Below are 26,994 nucleotides of genomic sequence, written 5' to 3' on the forward strand. Positions count from 1 at the left end.
CCCGCATAAGTGGAACTTTCAGTATATGGAATCATTTTCCCGGTCCCTTGAATTTACCTTAATCAAACTCTTAATTCCTCCGGATACTTTTTGAATATACTTCGAATTTCTAAAAAAATTAAATTCGCGAAATTACATCCGCGCGAAATTTGTCTGTTTAAGGTAATAGAGGACGCGTTTAATAGGAGTGACGGTGAACGAAGTTTTGTTGATAGTAAGAAACTTTCACGAATAAACTTTTACGAATCAATAATTTTCAAGATTTTCGTAATAATCTATTTTCCTAAATTACGAAAAATATCATTAGAAATTTACAACTCATATCATACATATCCTATTAACAGGCAATTTAAAACTGATCAATCGTGGGCTACTTAAAATATCCTTTAGAATCAGTAAAGCCATAATTAATGAGTTATTTTTTTCCGGTGACAAACAGGTTTAAAGAAAATTTATGCTTGTAAATGAAGATTTTTGTACTCGACGTTAATATATTGTGTTAAAAATTCTATAACAATTCATGTTAACCCTGTTAGAAAAACTTGTGAAAAGAAAGAAGACAACCTGGCTTAAATCTATAATCTTTCTGTATAAAGTTACTATATATACAATCATATCTCATTTTTGTGCCAATTGGAATCTGTATTACTTGATTGACTGTCTTTCCAACCCAAATTTTTACATCGGCAAAAATTGACGTGATCTCAAACATTTGTAGATCGCGAAGGTTGTGTTGTTACCGAAGTTCAATATATCCTCTTATATAGTGGAAATAAAAAGAAGGTGTCAACAATAGACCACGAATATTTTTTAGAGAATCCACTATTAGATCTACTTCATTAAGGATAAAAAATGCGTAAAATTTCATAATCACAGGCTTTCGCGCAGTAAAATTTCTCCCAAAGCTTCAAATTTCTGATTTAAAGTTCTGATCCCATAATAGTACGACACGAGTCTCAAATTTTGTCCCCGGGTTTGAGCGTTGGAAGTATAACACGAGTTCTAACCTAAGGTTTTCCAAGGTGCTGCACAATACTTGGTATCTTTCCGCATAAAATTTTTAAGTCCCCTTTAAAATTTTACTTTCATCCAATAGTTAGGCTATCCATAACACTGGCTGTATTAGTAACAGTTGAGGCAGGAGATAGAACATCCATGTTGTTTGTGTTTTTGGCATCATGCTCAGACTGATTGATCGATGGTTTAATTTTCACAGTGTATGAACCCATTCCAGCAGCAAGTTCAGCTTCTGCTTGTGAGTATGGTGCTTCTTTCATTGATCTCATCCTGAAATTGAAAAACAACAAGTATAGTTGTATTACTTCGTTGTTGTAATGGTGACGAGGTTCTGTAAGAAATGCGTTTTACCTTTTTTTATGGCTTTTCGTTTTCTTGTGGTCAATCAAAGTTTTTTCATTGATGAAGTAACGTCTAAATATGTAAAACTAACTCAATTTTCTTACAGTTAGAATTAGTTTATTTGTTCAGTATAATTAACAAATGCAACAAGATTATTTGAAGTCAAAATCAAAAAACTAATTAACGATCAGCTTCACTTTTAAAATAGATTGACAAAAACCTGCACCACTTTGTTTGCAGGATTCCTCATGCACATTTCCTACAGGCCTTTTCAGGAGAGGCCTGCAATAGCATGCGCACACCTCCACACACACGCAAAATGGCTTAGGCGTGCTATTGATAGCACCTGCAAAATGACAAATTTTATAAGAAGGTAACCAGTGCAGCACACCCAAAAACACACCTAAAATACTTGAGGCGTGCTTTTTGGCACACACGTATTAAAATTTTCCTGAAAAGGCCTGTTTCCATAAGCTGATTTGGACATCAAATTCATTAACAAAATTGATCTAAGGATGCACGGTTTTATTTGTTTTGATTTTATGTTAAAAAATCACTTTGCAGTAAAGAAGGAACAGCTTCTACTTTCTTGAAGTGAAAAATATCACTGTGAAATTTTCACCAATCAGAACACAATCATTCGTGTTTTTTGCAGCTAATTAGGCATTGTCAACAATTAGCTTTGTTTTTCAACCGAAAGTGGCTGTTCTTGTTATATTTAGTTACCTTAAGGGAAGAAATTACAGCCATGAATTAACAATTTTTAATTCCGCAATCTTTTCTTGGGCTAATTTTCTCCCTTAAGGTATAATTTTATTTTACACTTTTTTCTCACAGCAATGATTCATCATTGAGAAAAAGATGACACTTGCACCTAAGGAAACATAGAAATATCTTTTGTTGTAGATTTCACCTTTTTGAATTTCCGCGCCCAAAGGCGTAGGAAATTCTTTAAAACCGTCGTTTTTTTCTTTCGGATCATTTTTTGAGAAAAAGATCGACCCTGGGATTTCACGTTGGTCCGTCACAGATGTAAACTTCGTACCCAAGCTCCTTAACTACTCGGAAGTCTAGTATTGACGCTTCAGGCCAAAATTGGTATTTGTTTTCGACAAAATTTGGCACAGTTAACAAAAAAAGTATGCTGAACATAATGGTGACATAATAATTTTGATTTTTGTGACCTAAATGTCATTTTAGGCCAAAATTGGTCCAAAAATTAGAACTACTTTATTTTCAACAAAATTTGGAACAGTTAACAAATAAAGTACGCTGAACATGATGGTGACATCAAAATTTTGATTTCATCTTACCTAAATGTCATTTTAGGCCAAAGTTGGTCTAAAAATTAAAACTACTTTATTCTTGACAAATTTTGGCACAATTAACAAAAAAAGTATGGTGAACATGATGGTGACATCAAAATTTTGATTTTTGTCACCTAAATGCCATTTTAGGCCAAAATTGGTCCAAAAATTAAAACCACTTCATTTTCGGATAAATCTGGCACAGTTAACAAATAAAGTATGCTGAAAATGATGATGGTACAAAAGTTTGATTTTTTGTCACCTAAATGTCATTTCAGGCCAAAATTTATCTAAAAATTAAAACTGCTTTATTTTCGGCAAAAATTGACACAGTTAATAAAAAAAAGTATGCTGAAAATGATGGTCACATCAAAATTTTGATTTTTTGTCAACTAATGCCGTTTAAGACCATAAACGTTTCAATCGCAAGACTTTCAACCATGAATGATAGGCTGTATTTTTTGTTAGCAATTTCTTTTAAAATGTGAGTTTATTATGACACGTTTCGTTTTGTTTGCATTTGTTGTAAGATATAATGTCACTGGTGTGCTTTATCTTCAGAGGTTCATGCACCAAACCCCTTCGAATGTTTGGCACAATAACACAACGAATTAGCAGGTTTTCATCAAATATTTTGGTAGCGCGCGGAAATTCTTAGAGCCCCCAGGGCTTCTTGTTTTCATTAAAAAAGATTGCTACAATTACAATTAGCCTTTGTTAGCTGGTACAACTTTTACCAGCTGTTACCGGTTAATATCATTTCTCCCTTTAACTGGTAAAGCATGTTAAAATTTTGTTTTTTAACCATCCCCTTTCTACAATAAAAAAGAGGTCACCACTAGAAAATTTAGTCTATACGTAAAAATATGGACCATGTCATTTTTCTCAAATGTTGAAGTTTAATGTTTTCCTTACCACCCCAATTAAATTCACTATTATTCACTACATCCCTCTTGTAAATTTTTGGGCGTTCATACTTAAGTTGAAACAAGAAAAGTCAATTTGACATTTTTTTTGAAAATCCGCCAACCCATGCTGAAACATCAGTACATGTTAACTGCACATTGATGTAACTGTATTTCCCGCGTTGTAACATTCAAATGTTTACATTATTTGGTTCCGTTAAGGGGGAAGGGAGGCTTGGGCACAGCTTTAGCTGGTCTTCAAACAAAAAAAAATCAGAATGAAGATGATGCAACCATAAAGGAAGCATAGAAATTTTTTTTACTGTAGATTTTTATTTTTTCTCTAAGCAATTCTCAAAAGTTAAATTGTCACAGAAGAAATTTCGAAGTCTAAACACACCAACGAATATATAATTGTCAAATTAACATTTCTATTGGCACGGGGCCGTTGACAAATGATTTCCTTCTCTTTTATTGGCATATGACTAACTAATACTTGACACCTCCCCTCAACAACTGATTTTTATTGTTGATTAACACTATGGTTGCTGTTCATCTGGAAATATAGAGCTATATCACATATTCTGTTTCGACTTAGTGGAAAAATATTAAATTATCTGCTTTAAATTTTTTTTATCAGCCCTCTGCTTGGAGTATGGACGTATCATAAGAAATTTATTTTGTATATATATATATATAAAACAATCTATCAAACAATTACACAATCATGGCAAAATTATACTTACGCACAGTACAAGCAGTAATGCTGACCCTCCCCAGGCAAATCTGGATCAATCTTTTGATGCAAATATAAATCAATTTTTTCAGGTTTTGTGTCGTCATGAATTTGATCGATATCCTTCGTCTTCCGTCGTGTTCTAAACTTTTTTTTAAAATCCTTGATATTTTTGTGAGTTCGTTTTTTTCGTTGTGGTTTCCCCATAATAATACTTTGCTTTCAATATATATAAATGTCAATATCTATATAGCAAAGTTTTCTTGCCACTGCCTCTCTGGCTCAGAACCTCGCGTTGTTTTTACGCAAGAAGTAAATAAGCAAATAAATTTTTCAGTCTGATCAAATTGAGTATCAATGCGAGTACGAAAATACTAATCTCTACGAGGCGCGAAATGTGAGGCGGGAGATTATTTCTCTGCTCTGCTGAAAGTAGTCGCTATATGAAAAGTAGAATCCATTCCGACTTTTCATATAGAAAAAATACAACCAATTAATTGCAGGGGGGGCTGGGGGGCTTCCTCCCCCCACTTTTTTGCTAAGTAATATTTTTTTATTTTCTGCTTATAAGTGTCTCTATCACTGCATGAAAATTGATGTTATCCCCAGAGAACCTGCAGGGCATCTCACTAAATAATGCGATTTTTTATGCAGTGACGCATACCAACGAAATCAGTATGTCACAAGCAGGGCCGAAACAGCCGTTTTATGTGTTTTAGGACTCTAAATATGCGTTGGCTTCCAGAGGCTTCACCCCTGGATCCCACCAGAAGGGGCTTACAACGCCTCCTGGGCCCCTGCTGTATCGGCAACTCGCTTCGATCGTTGACTGTGACTCAAATCTCAAAATCTCCCACTATGCCTAAGCATCCCCCCACTTTGGAAATTCTGGCGCCGCCACTGAATTAATCGTAACAAGACGACGTCGTGAAACGAAACCGTAATTCACTTTTGTGCTTATAACAAAAACTAAAACTTTAAAAACTGTAAAGCATTCTGATGTTTGTTATTTTATGCCAACCATTCGCAGAAATAATAAAAAGTTGAAGAAACCTATCAGAAACCTTAAAAAACATTTTTTGATTGTGTACATCGCTGCATCACTTTTATTAAAATGTAAAGTTTATCTGTTTTAACTTTTTATATCCTTACTTTTTTCTTATTTGCACACTAAATGTAACACCACAAATGCTTTAAAATTATGCGCCTTTTCTAGTGGAGAATAAAAATATTGCTGCTAAAAAATCGCTTCGAAAAAAATCGGCCCGCCTCTACATTTTATTCCTCGTGGAGATTCGGCTTAAGTTTTAGTATCATGCGCCAGCATAAAATAGAATAGCCTTATTCCCACCTTCTGCATACGAAGTCAGTTGCTCGCGCTGCCTCTCCAAACATCTCAAGTGCGTTCTTCTGTATCTATTATTTCGAAAATAGATACGTTTTAATACAATATGTCTGAAGCATATTTACAAGAACTACTGGAGGAAAAAGATCTTCTTGATCCAAATACCTTTGTTCATTCAATTCGGCTTTTGGAGGATGGTATGTGATAAAATTTAGCTAGCTATCGCAAGCAACTACCTATACTATATATACCTGGTTCTCCGTCCCAGCGAACTGATATGAAAACTTAAATTTTCAATTCAGCTAACAAGTTTTATGTTGCTTTTTTATTTTCTACTGTCTTGTTAAATTCTTTTAGCTAAGTAAAAGGTTTAAGTGACCCACCTAAATGATGTTCAAGTTAAAGATCAAAAGGTCAAGGACATAGGCCACCATCAAAAATATGTTATGTTCGCATCCGGAAGACCTTGTAAAAATGAGTTAGTTGGTCGGGCATATTTTCCCCCAAGATTTTCAGATAGGAGCAAATAAATTCATTCCAAGGGCAGAAAAACAGTATAGCGTCATTCAACATCGTTTGAAGACCCCTTTTTGCCATCTTGTAAACTGTCAGTAGCCACAGGAGTACCCTAAAGGAATTAATTTTCATGGGAATTAATTTTTGTGAGTTTTTGTCAATTTTTCATTTCCGAACTGTTCAAGACTATTTCCACCTGCCAGAGGGAATTGGAGCTCGCTGAAAAAAAGAGGCTAGTACTCAAACTGATAGTTGATTGGACACATCAACATTAACAAAGAGATTTTGAAAAAGGTGTCCACAAAAGAAACTTTAACAGACACCCCTGTAGTGTCTTGGAATTTCATTTAATCAAGTTGTAGTAAAGCAGCATGTTATATTTCCGAAACAAAACAAGTGAACAAGATGGAGGTCATGTTGAACTTGCTCTGGCTTAAAGCATGGCTTCGTGGAAGCAAAGTGGACATTGCTTCAAACACCAGGACCCCTAATGTAACTATTAAAATAAAAAATGAGGTTTAAAATATAGTTTTTTCTCTGTTGTTTGAGTCAGATAATGTGGGCTGGGGACGATGTCGGACCTGTATCACACTATTATTGTCGATCACCTAAAATTACTAAAACATGGCAGCATGAAATTGCCGCACCAGTGAATTCTTGTGAGACAAATTTCTCTTCTTTCTGTAAACAATGACTGTAAGTAAATCCTAAAAATATATTCGTGAAAATATGAAATTGGTCATGCTATTTAAAAGTTGGTAAAATGTTAAACACAAAAGACTGGGAATACTAAAGGAGCTATGATAAAAGGAACAAATTTTATCATATTGAAACAATATCAACCGTAACATATGATAACCAAACTCTATCTTTCTTTTATAAGAACCCAATGTAAGTTACAGGCCCTTACTTATTTCCAATATGGAAAGAAATCTTGCAAACAAGGCATACTTGTATTAATGCAAGGTTTATGGCCAATTATGTCTCTTAAAGATACTAATTGATTGATGTGTTAAAAATTGTATTTTAAGATGTTTACCTTATTTACTCTATTCCTGCTGCAGAATTAGTGATTCAAATTTGAAAGTGAAGGCAAGTTTACTAGAGAGCAACATTATTTTTTTAAGCATTGCAATTGGGTTTGTATTTTTTTCACCAAAAAAACCCAGCAAGTTGTGATGTGTAAAAAGCATGATATATTTAGGACAAATCTGTTTCATGAATGAAAAACGCATTTTTTTATTAAAATTATAACTTGTATGCATTTAAAAACACTACTTGATAGAATTGAATTGATAGAAATTGCATCCTGCTTGTAGCATTATTGCAGAGGTTGGGTTAATTTTCAACCTGTGCCAAAAAACAGGTTACTAGAAAGGTGGAAAAAGTAGAGATGCAGGAGTAGTAGAGATACAGGACTAATAGAGTAAATACTATAATACGATATTTTTTATAGAGGTTCTTCGAGTAACTGCTAAGAATGATGAAAACAGGGATTACACTACAGCTGGAGGATCAAGAACAGAAGACACACCAAATGGTGATTCTCCATCTAGTAAAAAACCACGTTATCGTACATATCAAGGAGCAGTTGTCACCGAGGAAATTGTAAAACTCAGTGAAAAAGTCGTTGTTCCAGTCAAGGAGTATCCAAAGGTGCGTTTTCAGTGGGGTTTTTTTATTAAGCATTTATTAAACTTCAGTATTAGTTAAAATTAGTTGTATTAGTTGTATAAGGTCTATGAGCCTTTTAGAATAATATAGTATATAGGGAAATGTACAAATAATGCTCAAAATTAATTTTTAATTTTCCTATTGCTAAGTTTCTTTTGGTTGAGAATTCTTGTAATAAAATGTATATGATGTAAGCTTTAGTCCTTTCATTTGATCTGTTGTAGTTTAATTTTGTTGGCAAGTTACTCGGCCCACGCGGTAACACATTAAAGCGACTTCAAGCTGCCACACAAACAAGAATGTCAGTTCTTGGCAGAGGTTCAACAAGGGACAAAGAAAAGGTAACTTTTTAGTACGCAACAACTTCAGGAGCAAAGGTTATTACTAAAGTTTTTTATTTTTTATTTTATAATATTTTTTGCAGGAAGAAGAATTGCGAAACTCAGATGATTCTAAATATGAGCATTTAAAGGAGCCCTTACATGTGCTTATAGAAGTTGAAGCACCCAAAAGTGATGCTCATGCACGATTGGCAGCTGCATTAGCTGAAATTAAGAAATACATGGTTCCTGTAAGTGTGAATACACCTTAAACAATTTGATTTTTGTTTAGCGTCTGTCAACAGCGAGTGTTGCATGTATGAAATACAAGCCTATCAATGAGAAAATAACACCCTAGCAATAAATTGCTTGCCCAAGCTTACAATAATTTAAACTGTGTGAGCAATTTTAGTAAATAAAATAAGTTTATGACTGCATATTTTATCACAATGTTTTTTCTATCATTTTATTCTATCTTCTTTATATATTTTAGTTATTTTTTACTGTAAGGCTAATTTAATAAGTTGTTTTATGGGCCCGACCGACCCTAATTTTCACGAAAACAAAAAAATAATAATATCAAGCAAAAAAATTTTAAAGAAAAAAACATGAAAAAAACAAAAATTTTCTCATCCCATCTCGTGAAAATATAATGAGCATAGAAGATATCAATGATGTTATTTTTTGTTGGTTGAATGTCAATCTACAATTATACTAAACAAGGTGAATCAATAATGTTTCTTTATGACCACCATTGGTGAGGCAACTGGAAGTTGGTTCTTTGTTTATGGTAATTTGTTGCGATAAAGTTGCGTGGCTAAACAGAAGTTTAAATTTTTATGTGATTTATAATAAAAGTTAGCTACTTTTGCTAAAATAGTTATAATACAAGTGAAAAACAAGACAGATTATTGTCGTAACACCCTACATCGTTATGATTAGTATATATGTTTAAAATTACGCTAGCTAAACTGTACAACAGCAAGAGTTTGGTCCAAGATAGAATGCGCTTGTCGTAACACCCCCTCCGTTATGAATTTAAAAAAAATGATTTTAACCCTGGGAAAGACTTGAAATATTCTCAACTAAACAACCATAGTCTGAAAAAGAATTTGCACTTAAATTTAGATTTTTCTATAAAATGGCACAAAAAACATTGTTTGTTTTATTATTTTAAGTAGGAGAAGAATAACTTGCTGTGTAAGTTTCAAAACAGCGCAAGCATAACTTGCTGTATATATTTTAAAAACAATACAAGTATATTCTGTACAACTTTTAAAACAACACAAGAATAATTCTTGCTGTATAACTTTCAAAACAACACAAGAAAAATTCTTGCGGCATAACTTTTAAAAACAAGTTTTTGATCATGCAAGTATTTTTATCTTTTCACCTTGAGAACTAGTTACATATTTTTTAGTGAGACAAATTATTATTCGAAAATACATAGAAAAAATTGTTGTCGTAACGCCCTCCTCCCTTGTTATTTTTTATTATTTTTGTTGTTGTTCCGACCATACATTCTCGATAAAATTATTTTCATTTTGCCAACCGACCATAAGTTACTATCGACTTCGCCCGTAGAACAACTAATTAAATTGGAATCGCCTAAATAATAAGAAACTAGTGCGAAACCCGTGGATAGATCCACAGGTTCGCCTGTCCTTTAGGTCTCGGTACTGCGGTTACCATTTTGCATGGCAGAAAGACACATACAAATATTATAATATAGACTAGTTTTTAACCCATGGAAAAATCCACAGGTTTGTCCGTCCTTTAAATATCGTATTTCATGTTTCCGGTAACAGGACGCGGCTTTCGCAGACAGACAGACGACAGCTATTGTTAAAGAGATATAACATTGATTACCATGTGAGATGAAATAATATTGCTCAGCTCAATAAATTGCTCAGCTAGTTCCTTATCTCTCAGAATTTGGCGAGTCTTTGTGTTAACAAGAGCAATCTCTCTCCCTTTATTGATAAGCCTGGAGTTAAGCTTAAAGGAGAAAACGATTAACAAGAAGTTGTGCTTAAAATGGTCAATGTATTTGTGAGCTTTCGCTCTCAAGATATGTGTCGATTATGACTTTCTGTTCGGTAAAATACTAACTTTGACGTAGGTCTCCAGCGGTAAACAAACACATTTTGAATAAACAAAGCAAGGGAATGCTAAACTGTGTCCCCTGTGATTGTCTAAGAGTAATTTTTCATGATGGTTTTAAATATCTTTATCAGAATTAAATAATCTTTCACCGTTATTTTTCTTGTGTTATTTTTGTATCAAAACATCAGAAAAGACAGCAGGTGCTTCATTTAATTTGCTAGACTTTAAAACCAAACATTAAATGATTATACACAATAAGTGTACTGGGAGTGATTTTGTGATAGAAAAACAAAACAGTCTTAAAGTTTTTCTTTGTTTACCTACTTTTGCATGTTTTTAAATTCTTAAAAATTGTTTTTTCTGTGATGATCTTTTTCTACTAAAATTTAGCTTGTCTCTTCATCCCTTAAACCTTGTGATAAATTATATTCTCTCTTGGAAAAATGAACAAAATATGAACGAACCAAGTTAGGTTTTGTTTGATGAAGACAGCAACTGTTATGTAATCATTGTTTCTTTGGGACAAAATTTGGACATGAAAAGAAGGAAAATTTTTTTTGCTATGTTGCATAAGGGATATGTAAAAACAATTTTATTACAAAACACATATGTAAGTATTTTTGTCAGTTCTCCTGTAAAGTCTTTGTGTATATATGCATGTTTTTTTTATAATAAAATCTTTTTTGGACCTGAACCTCAATTTTCTTAGCAAAATGCCTCCATTATAGGCTGAAATTTTTCTATATTTTTTCCTAAGTTTATTTCTCTGATTTCTTTGAAAATATCTTATAATAATACGGAGACTGTGTCTGTTTGTAACAGGCAAAGTGGATAAGTTCATTTTCCTTTGATATAGCCGAAAAATTAATGTCTCAAATGTTAAATTTTCTGACGTTACAGGGCGACGTAAATAACGCTACTTTAACGTCAATATGTTATATTAAGGTAATGAAGCTATTACAGTGCATTTAAAACTTTGAGGTCAAGTAACTTGGAGACAAGGTGGTGAAGTCAATGAATTTCCCCGCGTGGGTAACTAGGGACCACCTGGGACCAATTTGGGTAATCTTCCCAAACCTGCGTCCCCAAATCAGTTTCGGAACAGATGGGTTGATGACCGTTTGTCAAAAGTACATGGTCCTATACATTTTTTTATCAGTGTTTCAAGATCTATACGATAAAGGCAAGAGGTGTACAAATTACTAAAAAAAAATTTTTGGTTTTTGACGGGCCATTGCTGAAGTCAGCAATATTTTTAAACCCTTACATCTCATTAACCGCTCATCAAAAACATATAATCCCATACATTATTTTGATCAGCGTTTCGACCTCTACACATCACAATCAAAGAATAAACTAATTCTCACTATTTTTGTTAGGATATGCACTGCTGACGTCAGCAAAACATCTAAAACAACTTTCTTTTTTTTGACCTTTTCCATAACTGGATTTCTCCATGGGCTTTATCGACTGGTAACTACAATATTTTACCAACAGCGGTAAATAACATTTTGATTGGAGAAAAAAATCTTTGTTAGGATGTATATATATTTGACTGGAAAAAAGAAACTTGATTTTGTTGTGTTTAGAAACTATGGTGATATAACTGTAAATATCAAGATCATCAAAAATTGGATCTTAACATGCTGAAGCCGGGGTTATTGAGGGTCATTATCTTGTAAAAAATTTTCTTGTAAAAAAACCTGTGTATTATTGCAGAAAACTTCAATTTGAAGTACAGTTAGTCTCTCTGATAGGAAAATGATGAAATCAGACAGGAACAAATGAGAGAAATGGCATTACTTAACAGTTATGAAAAACATCCTGATGGGTCAGGAATAGCAGCAACTTCTGTTATTGGAAGAGGTCGTGGCGCCCCAGCACCTATTATAAGAGTTGGTATACCTCCACCAGGTGCAATTATTTTGAATGGACAACAACCAATGGCAATAAGAGGAAGAGGTATTTTTCAAACATATGGCAACATTTTTAAAGAAAGTATTTTGGATTTGGTTCACAATAATATTATTACATTCAAACTTTAGTACCAAGAGTTATTGCACGAGGAAGACCAGGTATTCGTCATATTGCTTTACCACGGCATGCTGCACCAGCTCCAGACCCTTACGTGAGTGCATAATATTTTATGCTTGTATATTATATTTTACTGTTTAAGTAGGACAAAATTTTATTGAAGATATGTATATTGGTAATAAAAATTATTATGTTTATTTATTATGTTACAGGCTTATGATGCATATGATACAACTTATGAAGCTGCATATGAAGGATATCCAGAAACTGGGTGAGTAGCGTATCTACAAGTCAAAATGTTTACAAACCAGTCGTCACATCAAAATTAGAGGCCTCATAAGTCCATTTTTCACGACTGACAAAGAAGTGTTTTAAAAACTGCTGACATTGCTGTTTTTTTACTTATAGTGAAGCTGTGTATTATGAGTACCAAGAGGAGTACCCACCAAGTAGTAGTAAGTATAAATAAGTGATCTGTACACAAGCTCCTCTGGCAACATAAATATTTATATACAATAGATTTACAACATATAATTGAATGTGTTTAAAGTTTACATTTACTTTTCTATCAAATTATGTGCAACTTTCTTTGTGGTACTGTCTCTTTCATTATTATGCTCTCACTTTTACATTTATATTCTCATTTTCATTTCTTTCGACATGTTACTCAATCTTATTTGTTCGTTATGTAAGAAATATATAAATTTAATTTCATTACACCTTAATCATTTTTTTTCTAATCACAATGTTATATTTCTAATTTTTTAATAGCTTCAAGAGTGGAATCGTCTGCGAATAAAGTAGGGAGAGTAAGTCCTCAAAAGCATGGCTCTAGACGCAGTTACCACGAGGCATCTTACCCTTATTAAAACAAGTATACTTTAACCGATAATCATGTTAAAGATCTCCTGGAAAGGAACTTAAAATTTAATCCTGTAGCAGGATAAGTATTCATTAAACAAACTTGAAGGAAATATATTTGTTTAACAGTGTTGGGTAGCTTTTTTATTTTTGTAAACTTCGCATGTTAATCTTCTGACTAAAGAGAACTAACTTGAAGCGTTTAAATTGTGTGTTGGTGTAGTAAAGAGGTTAAACATTACAGGGTGGCCGCTACTGCTGAAAACTTCTTGGATTTAAATGTATTTCTGGAAAATTGCAAAAAAGGAAAACTACTTAAACATTTTCTTGTTTTTACTTCTTTGCCACTGAGCTTTTTTGCTATGTATTTTAAAGGTCAGAAAACTTTAAAATGTTACTTTTTGGATATTAGTGGCCACCCTGCTTAAAACTAACTTGCATAAATCTCCTTGTGAAATTATCTACAACAATGATAAACTCCTAGTTATAACAGTAAAACTTAAAACCAAAAGCTTGTTCTTCGTTTAACCTTTTAACAAATCTTTAATATTTTAAACGTTGTTAGTAGTTTATATTTTTGCCATTCATCGAGTGGAACTGATTAGCCATATTTTTTAACCATTTATATTAAAGTGCTAAACTATTATTTTTTTTCATTTATTATATACATGATGGTTGTTCATTATTATGTTCGTGTTTGAGCATGTAAACATGTTTTCAGTTATATACATGTTTTGTAATCATATTTGTGTTGTTTTTTTTTCGGTTTTGCTGAAAACCCAGAGAGTGCTCATGCCATGTGAGGGATTATAATTCTGAACGTTTTTTCATGTTATGCTGTTCCGGAAGATTTAATTTGTAGTTCGTTCATATATAATAAAACTACTATTAAATGTTAATGTTTATAGACTCCCTTAAGAAGTAGAGAGAAATAACTTCTCAGTCGTCAGTCTTAGAATCAGCCTTAACGTTGGCATAGTGCTGGCGGCGAATGTGTGACGTTCAACAGACTCAGTTATAGCTATATTTTTTTTTGTTTTTAGGTACTGGAAGACGTGGTGAAAAAAGAGCTAGTATCGGTGGTGGTTACAACCCCAAGAAGTACAGAAGTGATCCTTACTCAGAGGTATCTTATCCTTCCCAGGAATCTGATCATTACCGATCGGCATCGATGCGTTAACCGTGCAATAAACTTCGTAAATTTAATGTTTGTGTTCCCTCATAATCGTAATCGGCTGATAATTAGCTGTAAAGTCGACTAGTAGTTTATAACTGCTGTGCAATTAAAGTAACTAATTACAGCTTTTTAAAATTTTATACTAGATGCCTTAAATGTTGAGATAATGTTTGTTTTGTAAAAAAGTTGACGAGTGGTAGCTGCATTCTTTAGCATGTATGCTCCATTGTATTTTACTAACGTAAGAATGATATTTTTCACTAAAATCATTTTTATACTTCCAATTTTATATATTTACGTGTTTATGATCAAATGAAATTATATTTTAATGATATAAAACTTTTGTTTGCTATTTTTCCATTCGCTTGTAAATTTTTCCTGACGTGGTTATTTGGTTCTGCATTCTTTTTTAAATTAGTGTGATAAATGTATGGACTAAAACGTCTTTGTCCATAACATTTGATTGCAAAACTGAAACAGTATTTTAAAAAGAGACCACCTAAAGTGTAAATCCAGGAAATCGGGATATCCATTTAACAAAGAAAGCTCGGAAACATGATCTTTGCTGGTGGGATCAGAGTAGTCACAAATTTTGAAACCCTGTCAAATTTTTTTAAAAGCCTAAATTAAGTTTTCTCATACAGAAATGTTTTCCAGGCGAAAAAAGTGTATACGTTGAGTGGATATCCTCGGGGCAGACCTTATGTCTAACATTGAAATTTTTATGCTAAACTTATAAGTTAAACCTTACTAATTCTTTATTTTCTACACACTAAAGCTAAAACCGTCATTCTGCAAGTTAAAAACCGTCATTCTGCAAGCTAAAACCGTCATTCTGCAAGCTAAAACCGTCATTCTGCAAGCTAAAACCGTCATTCTGCAAGTTAAAACTGCTTTAAACAACTAAACATTAATAAGGTTTAACTTGTAAAATGAATATTTCTCTAGTTCTAATTGCTATTATTTATGAATTTGATAACCATGGTATGTTATATATCTAAACTAATTATTTTCAGTACTATTAGTCATTGTACTCATGTCATTTCTCCTTATTTTTCTAGATTTAAACCCTTCGTGGACTTGTTCCAATATTTTTCTATTAAATGGTTTTAATACACAAGTGTTGGTGTTAATTTTCTTAGTTTCATCTAAAACGACTGACTTATTTCATTAGTACAGAAATCCCTGTTTTTTTAAACGTATTAATTTTCGCGCATACTAATTTATTTGTCGCGTTTTTTTAATTTTTTTTTACAAAAACAAAACCGAAGGGCATTTTAAAGCCGTTGTTTTGCTTGTATCATTGAACGTGTGGACACGTTCATTTTTCCTTGTGTGATACACAAAAATTTTAACACATTTTTGCGAGCATTAATTTTCGTGAAGCAATGAAGTCAGCTTATTTGCGTTTTCTTAACATCAGTTTTTCAAAAGAATTTGTAGTATTTGCAAAAATGGTATCGCGAAAATTATTACATCCAAATACAATAATCATTCCGAAACTCACTATTAAATAAGGCGTATTCACTTAACCAGTAATTATATCATATCATTGTAGCTTGGTTGTTATGGTTATTTCATGTGCTTCAAACTTAAACTACACATTGTCCTTTTAAGCGTTAAATAGTTTAAATAAACAACCTCTAGATGTTTAGGTATAAGATTTATAACCAAATTGTCGCTAGCTAATATTGGTTTGTTACCTTTATAACAGGTAAGCCGTAACTCTTAAAATATTTTACTAAACCTTGTGTATAAACTTTTCTCGCGACTTTGTTTTTAAAGTCGTTTTATAAACTACCACGGTACGTTCGTAACGAATGTTGATTTAACACATCTTGAACTTTAAAATTAACTGAAATAATAAGAACCTTGCCAACTTCTTTCGTTACAACACACTACTGCAAATCATTTAAAACATAGTTTATGGAAATAACTTTTTTTTAGGTGCGTTTTTTTCATTAGGTTATGGAAACTACGTTTCTTTTTCGTTGTTGAAAATTTTTGTTTTTGTCGAACCAAATCACTCCTGCAATTTATTATTTATCATTTATTTTTTTAAACGAGTGGTCACCCTGAACACATTAAGTACAGCAAATCATACAAAAGGATTTTTAAGAAACAGCGAATAGCCTTTTTATTTTGACTGTTACTAATTTATTTAAATGATAGATTTTAAAAATCTCATTTGAAAGCACTTAAGAGGGAATGGCTCATCTAACCAATAAAAGTATTTTTAAGTGTAGGTGAAAATATGATAAATCTTTTCTAAATAAACCATAATGATATGTATAAAAAAATATCTTTCGTTGAACATTTAATAGCTGAAATTATCGTTGGCAGAAAGTTTGAATGTGTTTCAAAAGACTGTTAAACTTTCAAACTTATATTTTGTACAAAAACAACTTGGAATTTATTGCATGAAAATTACTGTTACAAAAGTGTTATAAAATTCATGTTAGAAACATAGCTATGACTTTTTGAACTGTCGATTCTACCCGTTTTCCTGGCTATCTTTAGGACTGGTTTTGGTTAAACTTTAATGACTGTATATTTATTACTTATTTAGTAATCACCCACAAAATGCTGATTGTGGTTTAAAAAGGTTAGTTCTCACTGTTGTTTTCTTTTCTTATTTTTACTCTCGCTTAAGCATATTTTTTTTCCTGCATAATTCGTGTTTCATGCGTACAGTGGTAGTTCGAAACTGTAGCATTTCTATCTCTTCCAGCTGACTGAAAGGAAGACATTGTAATGTTATTGTCGTTTTTTTGTAAGAATTCTTTGTTTTGATCTCAACGAATAAATACGATCCTGTTATGTCCTGTGTCCTGTTATGTTGTGGGACTTTTAAATAGTGCTTCCAAGAAATTCTGATAAAAATGTTTTTATAATGATTCAGTTTCTTTCTTGTGAAAGAAAGTCTGTGTCTTTGTTTCTGCATGCATGTATGTTTTTCGTAACAATTTGTCTCTGCAATATCTAAATTTATATTTATTAAGCATATAGCTAGATAACATCGGTTATATTCGAATGTTTGGAACCATAAAGCCCTTTTGTTGTTTTAAAAGCTTTTAAAAGTTATTATATCCTTTAGTTCATAACGAAACTTGATCGTTATTTTATTGTTTTAGGTAGTCAGCTGGGTATGTTGTGTAGGAATGATCGACGAAGAACTGATTGTTTTAAACCTGAATATCAGCAACCTAACTATTCTGTAGAAAATCTTCGTGGTTATTCATACCAACGAGATTTTCATGTTCCTTACAGAGACAAACGACGCAATTCTCAAAAACGTAAGGACAATGAATATCTACCTCCTCGAAAAATGACTCCGTCGAACAATGACCAAAACAGCTTTCGTAACGTTCGAATCACCATAAGTAATCCGAAAGAACGCTACAGAAGAGAACGTCGCCCTGCCGAGTTCGATGAAAACGAGCGACTATACAGCAATCACGTTTCTAACAGAGATCAGGAGTGGGGGCAGTATAAGAATTATGAAGAAAAGGTTGGCAAATGTAGATCTAGGGCTGGTAATGAGTGATACGGAGGCGAAAAGAGTGATTACAGAGACAACGAAAAGTATTATAAATATGATAAAAACAATATTCTTGGACCGGACAGTTACCGTCCGTGAGGAACGCCCTTGTGAATATACATTAACTCATCGCAATGACATGTACGATTGTTTTCGAGATGAAACAAACCAAACTAGCCGCACCTCCCGTGATTTTCGAAACGTATATGATTCCCAACAGCGATTTAAGGATGATGAGCATATTGGCAACAATTTCAGGAACAGAGCGGAAAATGTTTTCAGAGAACAGCAATCGAAAATCGTTTGCAATCGGCTTGTATGATAGAATTGATGATGGACTCGAGTTTAACGAAGAATGCTTTCATAGAAAAAGTGAAGCTTCTGTGCAACTCACAAGAAGTGATATAAGTTTAGACTGATGTGCACAGAGAGAACTCATACACTTCAAATTACGAAAAGTTTAGCAAACAAAGTTTTAATGACGCTTCAAAATTCGTAGAGGTAAAAATGCGAAAAAGAGTAACGTCAAGTAGTCACGAAGATGATGACGCAATCAATATCTGTGATGATAAACATCAGATCACTTCTCTTCATTATAGCAGTCGCACTGTTGATTATAACGGTCGCCTGGTTAGGTCTAAAGAAATATTTAAAAATGAAGATGAAGGCTATCTGAATAAGGATGTTCGTCGTAGGATTGCAACACAGTATCTTCGCAAATTTAGCGATCGGAATAACAATAGTGCATGGTACAAAAATCGAGACGAAGATAAAGAATACGCTGAGAGATTGCATGATGAGATCATGCGTTATAAAACTAATAAACCAGCACCTTCTTGATATGATGACATATGTAAAAGTGAGTTTAGGTCATGTATGGCAAATTTAAATGCAGATTATCAAATTATGTGTGATAACAATAGTGGTGGCAGAAATACATCGCCATACAAGCAAGAATTTCAGAAGCAGACTCGCCACTACCACCACGACTCTGATGAAAATTATTTTTCAAGTGAACTAGATTCGGATTACAAAGGAGTAAACCTTAATACTTGCAAAATTAATCTAAGTAACAGGTCTAGGTCAAACAACTTCAATAAATATTATGCAATTGATGAAGTTGGGTTGAATCAAATCCAAAGTCATAAACGAGAAAGGTTTAACGTGGAGTTACGGACTATCCCTAAACACTTGCCTATTTCGTACGATAAATCTATACACGTTTTCCCTTTACCTACTGAAGCAGTTATTAATGCAAAACACTGCTTTTTTGATCGGGGTTGTATCTCAAATATGGATGTTTACAAACGATTTTGATTCACTTAGTGAAAGTGGCTTACTGGTATATCCTGATCAAACGAGCTCTAAACAGTCGGCAACAGATGGGGAAAAACAAAAAAATATAGTTTCAAAGAAACCGGCAGCTAGGTATGGAGAAATGGAGACCAAAACACACACAGATACCGTTGAAACACGATGGGGAAACCGACGTTCTAGCAAGTTGTCAGATCAACATAAATATAGTAGTCCCAAGCGCAAAGATCTTGAATTTACGTCGAGCTCCGTTAGTGTGGAAGAAAAGAGTGGTGTTACAAGAAAGGGAACAGCAAATTATGAAGAGATTAAAATAAACACACGTGAAGGCCGACTTGAGAATCGACGTTGCGAGTTGCCAAATAAAAATGAATACATATATGGTGATTGCAAGCGCAAGGAACCCGGAAAATATACGTTGGGTAATGAAAGCCGCCGTATAAATTCACCATCAAGGCATATTCTTTTTCCAAAATAAACGACAAAAAATTGTCTCTCCTGTAAAAAACTTTGAACGCAAAGATATTAAACAAATCCTAATCGATGGTGGTGATGCATCTGTATCAAAATATAAAAAGGGAAAAAAAGCTGCAACGTTACTTATGTCTAAACTTCTTCCTTTGTATCAACTGTACTCTCCGGTCCAGTATGTTGTACCGTATAACGTGGCGTTAGCAAATCAAAATCCACCAGTTGTTGTGGTAAACAGGCACAGTATTCAACCAACTTCGGCTTGGGTGTCAAGGCCTAATCTCACCGGCGAAAGGTTGATGGAAACAAATGTGAAATTAATCAACCAACTAAGTCAGCCTGTAAAATGCACTTCTGCGCTTAAATTTAAAAAAGCTTCTTACCTGCAACGACAACAAGTACGAATTCTGCATCAAATACACTCATTTCCTCATCACAAACCAAGCAGAATGGTAAAAATGTAAGAAAGCCGTGGTTTGACAAAGAATGTCGTAACTTACGGAAGAAACGTCAAGAGAAGATAGCGTCACTGTATCGTGCCCAAAAATCGTCAAATTCTCAGAAAACTGAAAACATTTCTGTCATTAAAGAGAAGTTGCGACGAATAAATAGAGGTTATGTATCGCTGCTGCGTAAGAAAAAAAAAGAGTATTTCGGTCAGTTAGAAAGGGAAGGAAAACAAGAAGATATTTGTAAAAGTGTTCAGGTTCTGTTGTAAAAAAGGCAATGTTGTGTGAAAAACATGAAGAAAAAAATGAAGACGTGGAAAGTGCGCCAAAACTGTCATATGTTTGTACGAAAACGGACAGTGACAATGTGATTGTGATAAATTCATCGTGCGAAGAAGATTAAAAGTTACAGATTATACACCATAATTGATCCTTATTTTTTTTTTATTTTTTTTTTTTTTTTTGTTATACTCTATTTTAGTTAACGTTAAAAATAGCACTCGAATGTAGTGGGTATTTATTTAAAGCAAAGAAAATGACAGGTATAAAAAAAGCTTTGGGTGATCTACTTTAAGGGCACAAACGATTTCTATACAGATTATTGACGATGATGAAGAATAGAATTTTTAACTCTATAACAAATCTTGTGTTTCTATATACGTTTATTCTTATTTTTTATAAATCATTTCTAAACATAGAAATTTATTTCTTCGTGTCATTCGCCAAAATAAATCCCCGCTAAAATAAACATTTTTTTGTATTCGCCAAATTAAATCCTCGCCAAATTTTTTAAAATTTATCATTCGCCAATTTAAATCCCCGCAAAATATTCCATTTTGTTCATTCGCCAAATTAAATACTCGCCAAATTTTATCCACTTAGGTACAACGATGATGAGAGTGAACAAAGTGATCTGAGCGATTTAGGAAGAAATGTTTTTGATTTACTTGAATAAGAAAATCATTTTGAGACCTTAATATTTTTCTCGTTTCTTGTTTTTTTTTTGTTTGTTTTTTTTTTTACCAATTTTATAATTCGAATTAATACGGAATTTGCGCAATTTAATACCAAAAAAGTGTTTACCGTAATGCTTCGAATAAACGCCCCTTGTATTAAACGCCCCCCTCGAATAGACGCCCCCATTTTCAGTCATTTATTGAATAAACGCCCCCTTCTAATAGACGCTCCTTCCTCATAAGGGGGCGTTTATTGGAGGCGATAGTAAAAATACATTAAAAAATAAATAACTTATTGTTTTGCTTTTTTAATTAATGGTGTTATTATAATATTGAAATTTCATAAATACGACTATACATCGGTAAAATAAGGAAATTTTCTACAAACGCCTTTTTTCCTAAATCTTAGGTTTAAGGTTTTGGAAATTTAGTTTTTTTTGCTTTTCAAGTTCATTCTCTAAAACCTGTGAATATCTTTTATTTTTCTGTTGTGAAGATAAACTTTGCCGGTACAACAAGACCAACTTCACGATGCCGTTTACCAGTTGTTTTTGCTTTTATTTTATTCCCTGGTTCTTGATTGATGAAATGATAGCATAAACTTGAAATCTCAATTGGTATGTGTCCCACTACTAGGGTATCGTTTTTGTAAAAACCAAACGCACGTTTGTCATATTCTTTTGCGTCTTTCCTTTCATCAACAGCAGCGTCAAGAATTTCTCCTATCACAGCATCCCATACTTCCTTGTAAACATGGTGACCACGAATGATACATGAAACTTCAGTCTGGATGGAATGACATGGTTTCAAATATAACAGTTGAAAAAACAGGATCGAAAGAGGTTCCAATGAAATCAACTGGACATGACAAGGTCCGCGTGTCTGTATGTCTGGTAGCTAAAGCAGATAAAGAAAGAATAAACCACCTGCACGTTTCATAATAATGCTCAATGTGATAGTTTTGCATCATAAATTTTGAATAGCGGCGCGTGTTCCTATTGTTAAAGGTATTGAAACAATGAACTATCTTTTAAACTTTCAAACTGTTGCGAGTTTTGATCGTCTTGAAATTAGATGTGCTGTAGAAGATTAGAGAGTGTTGGATAAAAACTAACTGTTTTGAAACACCAGTAGTTGATCGAACGGCACTGCACAAGTCTGTGATAAAAAAATTCCTTCCCTTAGTGATACTTATGTTGTAGAACATTTTGAGAGTAGTATGGTAATTTCCATCTGTGTGACATTTACCGTTGATTATCTATTTTGGTGCGACATTTGCTGTTGCGACATTTACCGTTGGGTTTGCGACATTTACCGGCAACGTTGCGACATTTACCGTTGATTGCGACATATCCTGGTGTAACAACTGTCATTATACAGTAGAGTCTCCATAACTCGAACCTCTATTACTCGAACGTCTCCTTAACTCGAACGAATTCGTTGGCACCGTGAAAGTTTCCTAATAAACTCTTATAAAAAAACCTCTACTACTCGAACCTCCATAACTCGAATGTTCCCTTAAGTCGAACAGATTATTTTGTCCCTTGAAGGTTTTTGACTCCATAACTCGAATTTTGTGGCATTTTGAAAAAAATTGATAAGTTTTCCTGATTATTTAACTCTTTATCATTTTCATATTTTAATGTTTACGTGTGTTGTGGGCCTTATATTGTTCGAATGCATGATTCGAATGTTTTGTTTGTGTTTCGAACGACAACGCTTTCTTCACCAATTTTCAAAAACAGAATTTCATAGCAATCTGACAATGGCGTCTGTGGCAGGGTCAAAAAGAATTAGAGCCGATAACAAGTCCTGTAAAATAAAATACAGTACCCTCAAAGAGCTTGAAAAAGGAACTGCTCCAAAGCGTTTTCTCGAAATTTGGAGAAGAAATGTTGGCTTCCCTAAAGGACTTAAATAAAAACATCAAACGAGATTATGATGATACTTGTAAACAATCAATTATAACTGATTTTTTTCGAAAAATTTGAGCAAAAAGCAACTAAAACGCTCTGTTTTTGTATTTCACCAACCCAGAACCCCCAATAAGTAAGACTACGTACTTAATATACTGTTTTTGTTCATCTGGTAGGCAGATAAGGGAAAAATTTTGAAAAAACTTGAAAACCTCTACTACTCGAACGTCTCCTTAACTCGAACGGTTTCCTTTTCCCCCTGGCCGTTCGAGTTATGGAGACTCTTCTGTATATAATATACTTGATACATTCACCTAGGTGGATGTAACAAGTATATTCAAGCCCCCGATGTTTCTTGGAATAAGCCATTCAAAGGGAAGATACAAGAATTTTATGACGATTGGCTTGCAAATGGAAAGCATGCTTCAACCAAAGCTGTAAAAATGAAACCTGTCCCTAGAAGATTAATTGTGGAATGGGTGATTAAATCATGGGAGAATATAACGAATGAAACATTGGCGAAATCAATGAAATTGTGTGGCTTAGCGTTGGCGATTGACGGTTCACAGGATGAACTGATCTCTTGTTCCAAACAAGGGAAAAAATGTGAAGCTGGTAGAGAATTACTGAAAATCAAATGTTGAATTTCGCCGATAAGGATTTAGATAAAAATCCAATTGAGATAACAGAAGATGTAGCTCATGCCTGATTTCAATATTATTAACGAAGATGACGATGAACTAGATATATTATAAAGTTGTTGTATCCTTAAAAACTGCAAAGAAGAAAAAAGTGTAAAAAATTTAATAAACACCCCCTCTTTTAAACGCCCCCCTAAAATTTCAAAAAATTTAATAAACGCCCCGGGCGTTTATTCGAAGCATTACGGTACACAACGCGAAATTAATTTTGTACCATTTTAATGATTGGCTTTTAAATTTTCGCATAAATTTGATATTTTTTCCTTAGTCAGCACTGTTTCCAGGTCATGATTAAAATGGCGCATGAAACCGTGCAATGTAGAATCGGTCGATGTATTGAAAATGATTCAGAGTTTGTTTTGATATACCGCAGGAAAAGACAGAAACATATATCAATCCTGTGTTATATACGAAGGAGTGTGCTCGTTAGGCGAGAATTACATTGGCTCCGTAATGCAGAAATCCGCTGGAGAGAGCATGAATCGATGAAAGGAAAGTCAGAGCCAACCATGCATGTTGTTGGATATAGTGGTCACTCGTTTACGTGAAAAATAATTTTAATAGTGCCTCGGGGTTTTCTTAAAAGAAAAAATCTTGAAGCATATTTTATACGGATACAGAACCCAACTTTAAATAAACAATTAGACTCGAACGTATTAACACTTTTTCATAATGGCATAACTTAAAAAAAAAGTATTATTTTATGACAAATAAATTTTACTACGAAATCCCCTAGACGATCTTTTAATTATGTAATTTTTGTATATTATAAACACGTTTTAAGTTTTTATACCTGATGATGCAAGTATACTTACAAAAAAAACTTTAAAAAACAATTAATACTGCTATTTGATAACTTTTCCGGTACTGTTCACAAAACAGAAACGGTTACCAATAAGTCAAATCTCGAAAGTTACAGTTCCTCATTCTATTTTACCTGAATTAAAAATCAGCTAAAATATGATACTCTCCATTCAATTCGTAGTCGCAAAGTCTTTATATCAAATGTCCTTACTCCGTTGGCACAAAAATCGCGTAAATGAATGTGTAACGATAGCATTCTAGTTCTGTTTGTACAAAATCCTTTAATACAGGCTTTACACGAAGGTTTATTCAGTGTATTGACTAATAATGAAGCTGCTCAAGTCTTCTATAATTCTAGCAAGTATTGAATTCAGCTGGCATTCCAACTATCTATTTCACTTTCGTAAAGTTTAATGAATCAAGTTCACCTTTACGGAAGGTTGCTACCACGTGACTCGGAGCTACAAGTTCAACACTAAGGCGTTATTAAGGCATGTAATCTGTAGTATTCTCTGAAAATGGTTGAGAAAATTGTGTCGGCAGTTTCGAAGTAGATTTTACATCATATTTAGTGAATTGATGTAGGCGTGTTTTCTTGTTATTGTTCTGCTTCTAATTTAGCAGTTCAACTGTAATCTCTGTGTAAAACACATTTACATGTTAACAGGCCATACTCTAGTCCTAGCTGTTGATTTGGTGAATTCATCCACACACATACTTTGTTCCTCTTTTTCTTTCTTGCATGCCAAGAAAAAGTTCAGTGTGCCAAAATTTTTAGCTAGCTCGATCAAAAAGATGAAGCCAGTCGATCTCATTTCGCATTATCCATACATGTTTACACGGTACTAGGTATATGGATATATATAGTTTTTAACGATGCTACAAATGATAAATCTAAGAAGAATAGGACAATCATTATTCAAATTTTTTATAGCAATATAAGAGACAAATTCGTTTAAAAACGATACAAAGTAAATGTGTAACAAACGTATTTAAAACTTAGTATAAATGCTAAACTAAATACAATGTGCAAAGTATTAGAAAGTCAAGTTATGAGCAATACTGCGTAGGTATTTCATGATACGACGATTGGGGTAGTCATCTACGATATGCAAAATTCTGGCGTTATTGTCAAGATATCGTCTTCGTCGAGGTGGAGCAGGATGTCCCCTAAGATGTTGAAGTATTGAAACACGAACAATAGCCTCCTACTTTTTTAATGCAGCCAAGAATTTCCAGAAATTCGGGTGACAGGATGTTAAATGTCCCTGGAAGCTTCGGTGCCATCCCTCAGCGCTGTTTGTTCTCGGTAATTCTTCTTCAGTTCTATGGAACATGTTCCAAAGATCGGTGCTAAACATAGGCGGTCGACGAGGTGCATTGTGCCTGTATGTGTCTTTAAAATACTCCAGAAGATCATCTGCATCCCCATTGAAGTTGTTACGAATTTCGTCGCATAGCTCATCATAATTATTGATGACGTCATTTGGTGGTACAAATGCGAGCGCACAAATCATTCGAAGGTGAAGTGAAAATTCGTCATCTTTTTTATACCGTAATTGCATCCCTAGCCTTCGTATATGTTTCCTTACATTTGAGCAGAGATGGTAAAAACAACCTTTAACATATATCTGCTGGTTCACGGTACGAATTGCATTAATCGCACTTCGCTCTCGAAGTCCAACAATACTTCTTCTAGGCCGTTAACTTGAATTTGGTTGAAAAGTTCTTGAAAAAATCTTGTGTATGTTGCTTCTGTTTTATTTGGAAGTAACGCAAATAGAGTCGGAAAGATTCTGCCACTTCGCTGAGCATGTACAGTATACAACTGAAAAAATATTTCAGGGCACGCTTTAAAAGTTCCATCAGCGTACCAAAGTTCTGACTCAGACAGCAACTGCAACCCTTGCCGTGAAGCGAATATGAATAATCGATTGACATCTCCCACTCCACTATCGTATAAAATAAATTGCTATCCATTCTTTTTTTCTTAAAAGTTAGAAGAAAGTATTGATGCATTAACAAGAAGTGGAGGTAAACCTCTTTCTTGGCGGTTTGCACGAATATTTCTGCGCATCGTCTCCATTGATGGCAAGTTAACAGCAACCATTGAGGCATAAAGTGACCGCGGGTCATAAATCCCAAACAACTAACGCCTAAGTGATGAAACTTAGTACATGTGTAGAATGTGTTGATACATACTCATTCCAGGTAAAGAAATATTTTTATGAGCTCACGGGAAACAGAAATGACATCACATATACCTAAGATAGGTCATTGTTCCCATTCTCAAATATGCTTTAATTTCATGTTACTGATGTTAGAACCTGTTCTTGGTAGACCTGTGCACCAAAAAAGTATTTCCTGTAAATGTAATGATAAGATCTTTTGCTTGATTCTAACCAGTGACTTATGCCTTTAGCTCACTGAGCTCAGCCTGACTTAACAACTCAGCTCAGCTTAGTGAATCGTAATTTATTAGTTCACAAAAAATATCAGGGT

The 26,994-nt window shown here is 33.6% G+C and overlaps 2 protein-coding genes across 4 annotated transcripts; one reads left to right on the top strand and one right to left on the bottom strand.

Moving 5' to 3' along the window:
* Positions 1 to 565: 565 nt before the first annotated feature.
* LOC130654064 (zinc finger protein 593-like) lies at positions 566 to 4,824 on the bottom strand. Its single transcript, XM_057456583.1, has 3 exons — positions 4,318 to 4,824; positions 1,369 to 1,431; positions 566 to 1,287 (listed from the first exon to the last, which is right to left on the bottom strand). Exons 1-3 carry the CDS (start codon positions 4,512 to 4,514, stop codon positions 1,086 to 1,088), a joined length of 462 nt encoding a protein of 153 aa, XP_057312566.1. The 5' UTR covers positions 4,515 to 4,824; the 3' UTR covers positions 566 to 1,085.
* An 824-nt stretch (positions 4,825 to 5,648) lies between these two features.
* On the top strand, positions 5,649 to 21,612 carry LOC130654062 (KH domain-containing, RNA-binding, signal transduction-associated protein 2-like). Of its 3 annotated transcripts, none has more exons than XM_057456582.1 (11): positions 5,649 to 5,849; positions 7,625 to 7,824; positions 8,067 to 8,183; positions 8,267 to 8,413; positions 12,026 to 12,230; positions 12,314 to 12,396; positions 12,515 to 12,573; positions 12,711 to 12,757; positions 14,207 to 14,289; positions 16,910 to 16,945; positions 17,475 to 21,612. In XM_057456582.1, the coding sequence occupies exons 1-10, from the start codon at positions 5,759 to 5,761 to the stop codon at positions 16,910 to 16,912; spliced, it is 1,035 nt and encodes a 344-aa protein (XP_057312565.1). In that variant the 5' UTR covers positions 5,649 to 5,758; the 3' UTR covers positions 16,913 to 16,945; positions 17,475 to 21,612. The 3 variants fall into 3 exon arrangements, 2 of the variants coding, with proteins under 2 accessions (XP_057312565.1, XP_057312564.1); XR_008984335.1 differs by having other exon boundaries at positions 5,650 to 5,849; positions 14,207 to 16,054; XM_057456581.1 differs by lacking the exons at positions 16,910 to 16,945; positions 17,475 to 21,612 and having other exon boundaries at positions 13,074 to 14,248.
* Positions 21,613 to 26,994: the final 5,382 nt, after the last annotated feature.

This window comes from Hydractinia symbiolongicarpus, chromosome 8, assembly GCF_029227915.1.
Source record: "Hydractinia symbiolongicarpus strain clone_291-10 chromosome 8, HSymV2.1, whole genome shotgun sequence".
NCBI lineage: Eukaryota > Metazoa > Cnidaria > Hydrozoa > Anthoathecata > Hydractiniidae > Hydractinia > Hydractinia symbiolongicarpus.